The sequence below is a fragment of the Podarcis pityusensis genome (genome assembly GCF_964106645.2).
Source record: "Podarcis pityusensis genome assembly, chromosome: 3".
NCBI lineage: Eukaryota > Metazoa > Chordata > Lepidosauria > Squamata > Lacertidae > Podarcis > Podarcis pityusensis.
Window position 1 is genome coordinate 122,758,209 of NC_138026.1, and position 12,648 is coordinate 122,770,856.

The 12,648-nt window shown below is 52.6% G+C and overlaps 1 protein-coding gene across 4 annotated transcripts in view; it reads left to right on the plus strand.

Annotated features, from left to right (window-relative positions):
* The window catches only part of MAPRE3 (microtubule associated protein RP/EB family member 3), a 34,368-nt gene extending 25,997 nt beyond the window's left edge, over positions 1-8,371 (plus strand). For 3 of the 4 annotated variants that reach the window (XM_081000013.1, XM_081000015.1, XM_081000016.1), the window contains exons 2-7: positions 826-953; positions 1,130-1,275; positions 2,246-2,447; positions 5,334-5,485; positions 6,905-7,057; positions 7,214-8,371. In XM_081000013.1, the coding sequence (XP_080856139.1) occupies positions 826-953; positions 1,130-1,275; positions 2,246-2,447; positions 5,334-5,485; positions 6,905-7,057; positions 7,214-7,282 (850 nt within the window). In that variant the 3' untranslated portion in view covers positions 7,283-8,371. The remainder of the gene's footprint in view (positions 1-825; positions 954-1,129; positions 1,276-2,245; positions 2,448-5,333; positions 5,486-6,904; positions 7,058-7,213) is intronic. The other variant, XM_081000014.1, reaches the window with a different exon arrangement.
* Positions 8,372-12,648: the final 4,277 nt, after the last annotated feature.

Genomic DNA, 12,648 nt, shown 5'->3' on the forward strand with positions numbered 1-12,648 from the left:
GCTGAAGTCTGACTCTGTCCTGGTCAGGGGAAGCCTTTGCCTGGGGGAAGTGCAGGCTCAGCCACCGTGGGGAGGGGCTGGGCTGCGTGCAGGTGGGGGCCAGGGAGTCTCCTGCTGGGGTGGGAGAGGAGCTTTGGTGATGCTCTTGAATTAGTTTCTTTTTCTGCTCCTCCACCCCATTTTCTCTGGTGCAAGGATGAGGCTGATTGAGTGGAATGGAAGTGAACCCTGTCCCTTTCGCCTTGGGATGGGCTTTAGTCAGGCTTGTCCAAAACCCCCAATGTGATTTGTTCTGCAAAGCGCGGGGGGGGGGGGACCTCCTGCCTCTGGGTCAGATTTGGCCCACCAAGCCTTCCCCTTATTGCTGGAGTATTTTACACCTGTCTCATGGTTCTGTCATCTGCTGCCAGGAAGTTACAGCTCCAATACTTTCCCCAAACCACACCAGACATTGCTTGTGGCATCCGGTGTGGGGCAGGGAGAGACCTGGCTGGACTTCAGTCCCCCTTGGTCCCTCCTCCCTCTCATGGGTCAACCCACTGCCCGGCCGTCTCTGCAATCACCTGACGTCAAGTGACGGATGGAGGTGGTCCCTGGCCACCTTTCAAATGTGGTTTCTGCAGGGGGCGGAGATGGAGATTTGGCCTGTCAGGCCAACCAGGTTTGCCACCCTTGCCATAGAGCAACAGGGGCTGAGGCTTCATGGCGGAACATTGGTGCACTGAGGTCTTGGGCTCAGTCCTGGGCACCTGAGGCCTCGCCTTTGGGGCAGGGCTTGGAACCGCTTTCCCTGGCGAATAACGCCTCCCTCCCTTCTTCCTGCAGTTGGGGCATGGCCGTCAATGTATATTCCACTTCTGTGACGAGCGAGAACCTGAGTCGCCATGACATGCTTGCATGGGTCAACGACTCCCTGCAGCTCAACTACACCAAGATTGAGCAGCTGTGCTCAGGTACTGGGCGGCAGGGGGCAGAAGGGGCGGCGATGGGGTGGTGCAGCCCTGGCAGTGCGGGTAGCCTTGAACCGTCAGTGGTTTGGGGCGTAGGGAGAAGCAGGGACCTTGCCTGCTGTGCTGGGGTCCAGAGACTGCGTGGAAGAAGCCAATTTCTGTGCCCTTTCCCTTGGCAGGGGCTGCCTATTGCCAGTTCATGGACATGCTGTTTCCAGGCTGCATCCACCTAAGGAAGGTGAAGTTCCAGGCCAAGCTGGAGCACGAGTTCATCCACAACTTCAAGGTGCTGCAGGCTGCCTTCAAGAAAATGGGTGTGGACAAGGTGGGTCTCCGGAAGGGAGGAGGCATGGGAGGGGGCTTGCCTTGGGCTCCCACTGGCGTGGCCCTGGAGCTGGGTGTCAGGGCTGGAGGCAGAGGTCTACGGGAAGCCTTTGGCTCCAGTTGGCAGCCCTGGCTCCGTTTCCCAGAGGCTGGGCACCCTTGGCTTGCATGTGGGATTTTCGTCCGTATGAATAAAGACCATGGGTTTGACCAACAACGTTTGTAGTGTTCCCAAAGCAAAGGAAGGATTGGACTCTGATTAATAGAATACACACGAGGCTTGACCAGCAAGACTCTGGGAGGGGTGCGTATAATAATAATTCCTTTCCACCCCTGGGCCCAGGTCGTTTTATTCACGAAAGAACTTTTTACACGGTGTTCGTAAGAACCAATCAGATTTTCTCTGAGCATTTCAAAAACCCCACGTGGGACAAAATCAGTTCAGAAGAAATCCTGCTAACTACAAAAACTACTTTGAGCATGCATACATATCTGAGAGTAAATAAAACAGGACTAGAGGAAGGAAAACTCTGGAGGTCATAAACAAGCTGTAAACATAAGGGGAAGGATGGCAAGGAAGATAGGTATCTTTATCATCTTCATGTGAAACTGTTTCCTGGCCCTAAGATTAACAAAACCAAGGAAAAGTACATCAAAGGAGTTACCTTCTACCTTTATGACCCAGGATGCCCGGTGAACAAATGGCCTGTGTGTAGAATGCTTGTGTGTGCCTGTCAGGCAGAGAAATAGGACAGAGACGCAGAGGCGTGGATTGATCAGAAATCATATCAAAATGGCTCACCCAGTCAACGCAATGCTTTCATTGCTGGCACAAATGGCTTGCTCCATATTTTTTGTAATTCCTCATAGCAGTCCCACCTGATCACTACGAACGTTTTTGGCTCTGAGGTTCTGTGAGTGACCAGGTATCTCTTAATGATCTCCTTCCCTCTCTCCTGGACTTGTTGCAGATCATCTCAGTGGAGAGGTTGGTGAAGGGGAAGTTCCAGGACAACTTTGAGTTCATTCAGTGGTTTAAGAAATTCTTTGACGCCAACTACGATGGGAAGGAGTACAACCCGCTACTGGCGAGGCAAGGCCAGGAGGTGGCGCCTTCTCCAAACCCAGGTGATCAGATCTTCAACAAACTCAAGAAACCCATTGGCACTGCAGGTAATGTCGCTAGAGCCAGCGGGCACCCCAGGATCCGGCCTCCAGCATGACCGTGGCACCCCGGCATCCAGCTTGGCAACTCCTGGGGCACCGGGGGGGAGGGTGGAAGGAGAGCCCACCTCCCTGGGCGTGGGAGGCAGGATCCTGCTGTGCAGCCGAGGGACCCGGGAAGCTGCCTTATCCCGAGTCAGACCTGCTGGTCTGTGCTGGGAGGAATTCAGACAGGGAGCGCGTCCCCAGCCCTGCCCAGGATTGAACCAGAGGCGGGTCTGAAAGGAGGGGGAGCAAACAGGGTCCGACAGCAGAGACAAGTCCTCTGGGCATTCCAGATCCAACCAACTCAGATTCCAGGTGACCTTAGAAAAGAGTGTGATTGAGAAACATGCCACCACTTCAGGCCTGTGAAATGTAGCCACCAGGCACTGTTCTGGCAAAGGGGTTTTCTGCTCGTAAAAGTTGACGATACGAACATAACCAGTGTGCACTGACTTATTAAAGAGAGTGAGTTGCAACCATTTCTCATAAGGGGGGTCTCCAGACCCCTCAGCAGTCCTGGCTCCCCTTCCGCAGACGTGCTGTGGCCTCTGGGCCGGACGCAGCATGGCGGAAGAGTAGCTTTGCTTCTTCCTGGACCAGGGCTTTCCTCTTCTGTTAGCGCAGCCTAACACCGCATTAGCCTCTGGCTCCACGTAGCCCTGTGGGTCGGTCATGCCAGCAGGGCTCAGCCTGCTTCCTCCCGAGGAAACGACCCCTCTCAGCTTGCCGCTGTGCTTAAGCGAATGGGGCCTGGCTGCTTTGCATGCTGCAACCTGTCTCACACAGGAATCTCTGTGGAATCTGGCTGCTCTTCTCGGAAGACGTTCAGAGCCGCCTTTGCCTTTGGGGGTGGGGGCTGTGGCGCCCAGGCCTGGCCTGCTCAGAGCTGCTCTTCCCCCTCCTCAGAAGCTTGCAGAGCACAGCCCTTCCTGTTCTCCCTTTGGAGTGAGCCACGCATGCCCATTTCACAGAGGAGGCAGGTGAGGGGGGTGGCTGCTGCAAAGCCACACGATGCCCTGGGCTCAGGTGCTTGATGCCCTGCCCTCATAGGCTCAGAGCTGGCTGGGTCTGGGGGCTCCTCAGTCCTTGCCCGCCCCATGTTTCCCTTCTCTGCTTCCCGGGAGGCTGGAAGAAGGTTGTGTACCCAAGGCTGCTCAGGAAACCCTGCAGCTTTTTAGAGGGGATTGGTGTGGCCTTCCCAAAGCAAAGGAAGGATTAGACTCTGATTAATAAAATACACACAGAGGCTTGACCAGCAAGACTCTGGGAGGAGTGCGTATAGTAATAATTCCTGTCCACACTCCGGCCCAGGTCGTTTTATTCACAAAAGAACTTTTTACACAGTGTTCGTAAGAACCAATCAGATTTCCTCTGAGCGTTTCAAAAACCCCATGTGGGACAAAGTAAAAAGTTAAAACTACAAAAACTACGAATTTCCTACTTGAGCATGCATATGTAATTCAGAGTAAATAATAGAGGAAGCAAAGAGGAATGCTTTTAAGAAATTCCGGAGGTCATAAACAGCAGTAAACAGGAGAGGAAGGATAGGTAGTATTTACCATCTCCTTGTGAACGATTAACAAACTACATCAAAGCTTCCTTCTGTCTTTATGACCCAGGATGCCTGGTGAAGCAACTGGCCTGTGTATTTAGAATGCTTATACGTGCCTGTCAGGCGTAGAGAAAGCAAATGGCAGAGGTGGAGAGGCCTGTGGGATTCGATCAGAAACTATTGTCAATGAATCAAAGTCAAGCAATGCTTTCATCATGGACACAATGGCTTGCTCCATATTTCATAATTCCTCATAGCAATCCCACCTGACCCCCCACACTCTGGATATTTGTACTCCTATAGATTGGAACCTGGGTGGCAGCACCTAGAGCCCGCTTCCTCTCCACCTTTCAAGGCCTGCTAGTGGAGATGCCCCTCTGTCCAGGGCCTGGTCTTCCCCAGGCCTTTTCCGGACAAGGGGTGATAAAAGAGGTCCCCCTGCTCCCCAGCCACCCTCCCTGAGCCAGGGAGGGGATACCTAAGTCACAATGTGGAACACACAGAGAGACGCTCTGGGTGAGCAGGCCGTGGAGCCCAAGGGGTGGCAGAGGGTTGGGCTGACCTTGGTTGCAGCAACCAGCTTCCTTCCTGCTGGAGCCTCCGCTTGGAAGGGGACAGAAGGCGCCCCCCCCCCCCGGTGCAGCTTGTTCCCCAGAGGGTGAATCACAGGCGCCGGGTGAATGGGGCGAGCTCCGGCATTGATGTGATGAGTCCAGAGATGAGCCCAGAAAGAAGGGGGGGTCCCCAGGGCCGCCCTGCATGGCTCTCCCTAGCGGGGCTCGCTTGCTTTGCTCTGCAGTGGCAGCAACACCCGCTGGGCGGCTGGCTGGGGGCACGGCTCTTCCCTGCATGTGTGTAGCTTGACGCTGCTGCCCTGTGGTGGGGGGCATGGCGGGAGGAAAAGCCTCTCTGCTCTGGGGGTGGGGGGAGAGAATTATATGTCCTTGACTCCCAGGGAGGCAGGAGGAAGGGGGACCCAGAGCCAGGCCCCCCACCAAGCTGTCACTTTCTGCAGTGGTGCAAAGTACCCATGGGATCTGGATTTCAGCCAGTCCCTCCACCCACACTCTGCACCCTAAGCGGCCATCTCTCCTTCCTTCCTTCCTTCCTTCCTTCCTTCCTTCCTTCCTTCCTTCCTTCCTTCTCTCCCCCTGTCTAATCCACCTCTGGGACTCCAGCTGCACACGGTCTTCTTGCAGGCCTCACTCAGGCACACGCCCTGGCAGAAGCAGACAGGGTTGATTGCCAGGAGACTCCTGAGTAACTTCTCTTTCTCTCTCTCTGGCTTCTTTGCACAGTCCCACAGCGAACCTCCCCCACAGGCCCCAAGAACTTGCAGAATCCGGCCCGGCTGAACGTCGCTCCCAGCAATATTGTACGGAAAAACCCTCCCTTGGCCCGGAATGGGGGCAGCGAAGCAGATGCCCAGATCCTGGAGCTTAACCAGCAGGTATGGGCAGGGATGGGGCAGCAGGGCTTTGAGCTTTGCAGAGGCTCCTTTTCCTGACTTGGATGTTGAGGGGCCCTGTTACTATCAATCCAAACCGGGTCAATGAATGCCCACCAGTCACCCCACTTTAAAGAGCCGGTCAAGAGACCGTCCAACCACGTGGGTCAGGCCTCTGATGCCCTGAAGCAGCCCCTTGGCTGTTGTCCTGAGCTGGATTTGCCCAGGTGGTCTCAGCAGCGCCTGCCTCTTCCTTCCAGCAGCTGGGAAAGGGGCCACGCAGCCACCCTCTCCGTTTGGCCCGTGGCTCTTGGGGCCCGGGGGAAGCCAAAGCAAGCTGCCTCCAGAGTGCTGCTTTAAGGCAGGGAGAGAGTCTGGAGGCAGGAGGTGTGGAGAATTGGGGGCTCTGGCGGGAGGTGCACTGATAGATGCCGGGAGAGCAAAGATACCTCTGGCAAGTGAGCCAGGATCCCTCAGGGTTCACTGGCCCAAAGAGAGGAGGGGAGGGAGGCTGAAAAAACCAGGCAGAAGGTCTTCTTGGCAGTGGCACCCTCCCTGTGGAATGCCTTCCCATCGGATTTTGAGATAAATAACTATACAGCTTTTAGAAGACATCTGAAGGCAGCCCTGTATTGGGAAGCTTTTCAATGTTTGATATTTTATTACATTTTTATGTGTTGGAAGTTAGATAGGCAGGATGTAAATAATAAAACATCAGCATCATTATTTTATTTTATTTTTATTTACCTACCTACCTACCTACCATGAGTATGGTGATCTGAAGGAGAATTAGTGTTTTTTCAAAACACACACAAATTGGAGGGAGAGAAGAACCTAAGTAGAGGCTGCTGGGTCAGGCCAAAGGGGGCCCATCTAGGTCTCACTTTGGCCAACCAGATGCCTCTTCTGAGAAGCCCACAACCAGGGTTGACACCCCCTTAGCTGAGGCTGAGCCTGTGGGACAAAAGGCAGAGGGTCTTCTCAGCAGTGGCGCCCTTCAGATGTCAAGGAGATAAAGAATTACACAACTTTTAGAAAACATCTGAAGGCAGCCCTGTATCGGGAGGTTTTTAACGCTTGATGTTTTATGTTTTTAGATACGCTATAAGCCGCCCAGAATGGCTGGGGAAACCCAGCCAGATGGGTGGGGTATTATTATTATTATTATTATTATTATTATTATTATTATTATGTGTGAACTTTTTGAAACCCGCCTGTGTGAGTCTGGGGAAGAAGAGCAGCCCTTTGTCTTCCCTTCGCTGCCTCCCCAGAGCAAAGGGCATCTCCCCCAGCTCCCTGCAAGGTCTGCACAGGCCCTGCCCTTGGCCTTGTTCTCGGCTACAGCAGGAGGGGCTGCTGGGGTTGGCGCCCCCTTGCCAGCCCTGGCTCACCTTGCCCGTTCTCTCCCTGGGGCGGGGGCAGTTGGTGGACCTGAAGCTGACGGTGGACGGGCTGGAGAAGGAGCGCGACTTCTACTTCAGCAAACTGCGGGACATTGAGCTGATCTGCCAGGAGCACGAGAGCGAGAACAGCCCCATCATCTCAGGCATCATCGGCATCCTGTATGCCACGGAGGTGGGTGCCAGCCGGGGGCGGCAGCTGCCCGTGCCCCAGCCCTGGCCACCGCTGCTCTTGGAGGGAGGTGGGAGCAGCCCTGGCCGGGGAGCCTGGCGGGTGGGGGAGCCCACTTGGCCCCGCCTGTGTCTCACTCCCTCTCCACGGTCCTTGCAGGAAGGCTTTGCCCCCCCAGAGGACGAGGAGCTGGACGAGCAGCACCCGGAGGACCAGGATGAATACTAGCTGGGCCCCCGCCCTTGTGCGCTTGCTCGCTGCCCCACCATGACCGACCGCCCCACACTCCTCACAGGCCATGGACATTTACGGTTTTGCATTGTACAGCCTCCTCCTGCACAGTCACACATTATAACAGGTTTCTACCGACCCGAGAGGCCCGCGGTGCTTTCTGTGCGTTCTGCAGATCCCGTGGGAAGCCCACGACTACCTGGTAAACAAGCGTCCCTAGAGAGAGGAGACCAGCGCTGTAAATAGGCCTGCGGTGGGGCAGGATGCTGGGTCCGGTGCCCCGGGCTCTGCCCCCCCCACCCCGCTCCCATCCCACCCCATCTTCCTTATTTATTGAATAATTTTATTCTTTCTCCAGTTGTCTTGGGTGTGAGCGCTCCCCATCCCTTGTATTATATTGAGAGACAAATTCTTTGTATATTTTTCCGTACTGGATTTCACTTGCACTTTGCCTGTTGTGTTTGTGCGGAGCCAAGCTCTGGCACCCCCTCCCGGCTCGGGGGAGTTTGGGGGTGTGTGAGCCGGGGGGGCCAAGCCCAGCACTGGAGGCTTGCTAATTTGGGGGGTGGTGGGAGGAGGGGAGGGCTTGGACTTGGAATATTTATTTATTGGGGTTACTTTAATGAGGCTGCTGAGAATGTGGCTTTTCCAGCTGCTCTGTCTGGCATATCAGGTGGGTTGAGGGCAGGAGAACTTCAGAGATGGCTGCCTTCCTCTGCCAGGAGCTTCATGGGGGGGGGGGCGTGACCCGGGGACATGGCAGCCTTGCAGTTGGGAAGAGAAGGGTGGACAGGAGCTCTCCCCCCGACCCCCAGAACCATCTGTTTCTCATAAACATCTTTTTGGTTTGAGTTCCACCTCTTGCCCTTGGGATGCCCGCCACTGGGAGGGCCTCAGGCCTTTGCCCGCTCCCCCCAGTTGTGGCCCACCAAGGTTTTAGTTCATGCTGTTTTGACAAGATTGCCACACAAACTCTGCCTTGGCCTGTTCCTCGTTTTGCATTGCCTGTTTGATCACAGACACTGGTGTGCAAAGCCTGCATCTGTGTTGCGTTTTATTTAAAATAAAAGTTGTGTGGTTCGAGAACTTGTCTGCTGCCTCTGTGCCATGGAGTCCTGCCTGCACTCCAGTCTGCAGGCCTCGCCCCCCACCCCAAAGGGGCCGTCCACACAGCGTGGGGCTAATCCCTTTCGTGGTTACTCTTGCGGCTGGGGGCAGTCTTTGCTTTCTTATAGACCCCAAGTTTTATTAAGGCTATTCACAACACTGTGTAACAAACAAAACAATTTCTAAACCGAAAATAGTAAGAAAGAGAAAGAAGAAAAGGAGTTAGAAGACTATAAGGTGTTGGGATGTGTCTGGGGAGACGGGGGCCTTTGGCAGGCCCCCAGCTGGCTCCAGCCACCAGCCAGCAGCCGGGCGAACTCCGGTTCTCAGAACAGCATCAAACAGCGACACAAGCCTCAGAGACATTTAGAGACTTGGCACGCTCTTATCAACAGAGTGAATAACTTCTCTCAATGGAAGTGGCGGACAGAGACATGTGCAAGCATTATTTACAGGCGTTTATTCAGCATAGTTCAGGAACAAAGGAAAAACATGTCTGCTTCCCTTCATGTCCAAGCAAAACGCAATATAGCAAAAGCAATATACAACAGAAGTTCCCAGCAGACTGTGCTGGAAATATAAACAGGCATGTGGCACACAACAGTCATGCCTGTTCCTTTGAAGGTGGAACGGAACTATATCCTAACATAAGTTCCCCTCTCACTGATATATCCTAACTTTTCTCTCATACAGGGAAGGGTGTGCCCTCCCAGCTCTCACCTGGGGGCAGCCCTTCCTTCCCCCAGCCTCCCCCCCCCCGGGAAATCTCCCCTTCCTTGCCTCTCATACGGGGGTCCTTCACCAGCTTTCCATCATCTTCACCTGCATGCAATTCTTACCAAAATACATTGAGAGTATTAAAAGGAAGTAATAAAATAACAGGAAGAAATAGAAAAATGAAAGTGATGGATAAGAGCAAAGGAATAAGAACAATAACAGAATAAAGCAAGAGAGAGAGATGAATAAAAGTGACTTCCAGCTCTCTGCCTGTCAGTCGTAACTGCAAGATTCCTCCCGATAATCCCATGGGGTGTCCAGTTCTTCCTCTCACTGCTAGCTGAGTTTTCCCAGGGTTCAATCCAGGCATCTCATGACCATTCCTTATCCTTTTCATCCAAGAGTGCTTCTCCCAGCTTCAGTGGGGGGGGGGGGGGAGCCAGTCCCTGCCAGGTGCCATCTGTGGTCTTGCATCTGGCCATGGCTTCACAGCTCCGCCAAGGCTGACCCTGCTTCAGAGCCCAGAGCGGGGGCTTCTGCGCACAGGAACCAGGAAGGTCACCTCCCACCCCACCCCACCCATTTTCTCTGTGGCTTGGAGATAAAACGGCTGAGCCAAGGTGGAGGCGGAGGGGTTCGCCAAGACGCAAGAAGTTCTTGTCGGCAAAAAGTACACCAGCTGAATGAGGTGAGGCCTGTCAAACTGGATTACAGGAATTCAAAAGGACTCCTCCTTGGGTCTCAAACTGAATTACAACCTTCGCATTTTACAAGCACTCACTTAGAGAAGTGGGATGATGGTCTCTCTGTTAGTGGAATACACTAACACTACACTATACTCTGTTGGGGGGGTGGCTTTCAAGGGGAAGACCAGCTGTGCTGCCCTGGTACTTTTAAGAGTCAACACACACTTGCCGTTTGTGTAAAATGCACACCTCTCTTGGTATTCTTGGGCTGGGTTCCATGCAGGTTTTCCAGCAGATCACAGAGAGGGTCTCTCTTCCACCTGGCTTGTTTCTTAGAAGAGGGGCTCCCAAAGCAGTGGCCCAAGAGCTTCATCTGGGTGGTCTGTCTGCAAAAGTACAATAAAAAACCGTACAGCACGTAGCACAACACATTGCAAAATACTCCCTCATTGCAAGAAGTGAGCTTACAGGGAACCAGGCAGAAGGCCTTCTCGGTGGTGGCGCCCGCCCTGTGGAACACCCTCCCTTCAGATGTGAAGGAAATAAGCAGCTATTCTATTTTTAAAAGACATCTGAAGGCAGCCCTGTTTAGGGAAATTTTTAATATTTAATGCTGTATTGTTTTTAACACTTGATTGGAAGCCGCCCAGAGTGGCTGGGGAAACCCAGCCAGATGGGTGGGGTATAAATACTATTATTATTATTATTATTATTATTATTGCAATGGGTGCAACAGGCAGAAAAATTAACTATGGCTCACCAAGGCTCTCGGCAATTTTCAGATGGTCTCTGGGGGAGGGGAAGTTTTGGGAACCAAATGGCTGAGAAACTTAGTTGTCCCATCCTCAGCTCCGTGTCGTGTCCAGCCTGTTGCTCAGGCGTAGTAGGTTCTGCCACTGCTGTGTGAGTTGGGACGGTGATCAAGTGGATCAGGCATGGTCCAGATGTAGAAATGGGATCGGAGGGTCCTTGCACAGAACGGATATTTATGTATTCTGCAAAAGGAAAAACAACTATACCGCCAGTTGTTAGGGAAAATACCAAAATGATTATTGGTACCCCGGTTCAGTTGCCTCGGACGGCCAGTCAATCTGGATGCCAGTCATATCAATTAAATGGTGTTAAATAAATAAATAAATACATTTTTATTTATACCCCGCCCTTCCCGGTTCAGAAAACCAGGCTCAGGGCGGCTTACAACAAATTTAAAACACTTAATTGATGCAACAAAAAACAGCATTAAATACAGTATAAAATGTAAATAATAAAATTAAAAGTTCAGAAATCAATTTGGAGGAAATCCATCTAATAAGCATTAGATAATCCCCAGGGCTAGCTGGTTGAATTGGTCCTACTTGGCCCAGAGAGGAGACCAGGGGAGAATTAGCTGTGGGGTCTCAGAGCGGGTGATCTTCATAAAAGGGGAGGGAGAGGGAAGAGAAGGGGAATAAAAGATCAGGCTGAATTCAAATTAAAGGCCAGGTGGAATAGCTCTGTCTTACAGGCCTGACAGAAGGAGGTTAAATCCTGCAGCGCCCTGGTCTCATAGGACAGAGCATTCCACCAGGTCGGGGCCATCACTGAGAAGGCCCTTGCCCTGGTGGAGCATAGTCTGGCTTCCTTAGGGCCCTGGACCTTCAAGCTATTATTATTCATGGACCTTAGGGTCCTCTGTGGGGCATACCAGGAGAGGCGGTCCCGTAAGTATGAGGGTCCCAAGCCACAAAAGGCTTGAAAGGTCAAAACCAGTTTATTAGCATTGCAATGCCAGCAACACAACATAGCTAATGGCCTCCGACGCTCACGAAGCATTTCTCTGCTTCTACTGTCTTGGCCGACTTGCTCGGTGCACAGCTAGCTTTCTCACAATCCTTCTCGACGTACTTTGGCCATTTGGGTTTTTTCCATAACAAACAGAACACTAAATAGCACAGCATAAAATCAATAAAATTCATAAAACCTCTCCAAAATACATCACAAATCACTAGATCAGCACAAGATGAAGAGAGCTAGATCACCCTTCAGGGAAAGGCTGGCTGGGGCCAGGGAGAGAGCTTGGTTTTAAAGGAGAGCCCAGAGAGACAGAGGTCACAGGGGATACCTGATGAAATGGGGGGGACGGGACGTGGAAAGCTGACTTGGGCCCACCTACACTTCATCAGTAGAAAGGAGGCAGTGAGAGATTTTACTTTCTTGGGCTCCATGATCACTGCAGATGGTGACAGCAGCTACGAAATTAAAAGATGCCTGCTTCTTGGGAGAAAAGCAATGACAAACCTAGACAGCATCTTAAAAAGCAGAGACAGCACCTTGCCAACAATGGACTGTATAGTTCAAGCTCTGGTTTTCCCAGTAGTGATGTATGGAAGTGAGAGCTGGACCATAAAGAAGGCTGATTGCTGAAGAATGGATGCTTTTGAATTCTGGTGCTGGAGGAGACTCTGGAGAGTCCCATGGACTGCAAGAAGATCAAACGCATCCATTCTGAAGGAAATCAGCCCTGAGTGTTCACTGGAAGGACAGATCCTGAAGCTGAGGCTCCAAGACTTTGGCCACCTCTTGAGAAGAGAGACTCCTTGGAAAAGAGCCTGATACTGGGAAAGATGGAGGGCACAAGGAGAAGGGGAAAACAGAGGACAAGATGGTGGGACGGTGTTCTCGAAGCTACCAGCATGAGTTTGACCAAACTGGGGGAGGCAGTGGAAGACAGGAGGGCCTGGCGTGCTCTGGCCCAGGGGGTCACAAAGAGGCGGACACGACTAAACGACTAAACAACAACACACTTCATCAATATTGCCTTCACTGGCTGGCAGGGGCCTCTCCCAGGCTGCCTGCAGGCGCTTTCGCACTGAG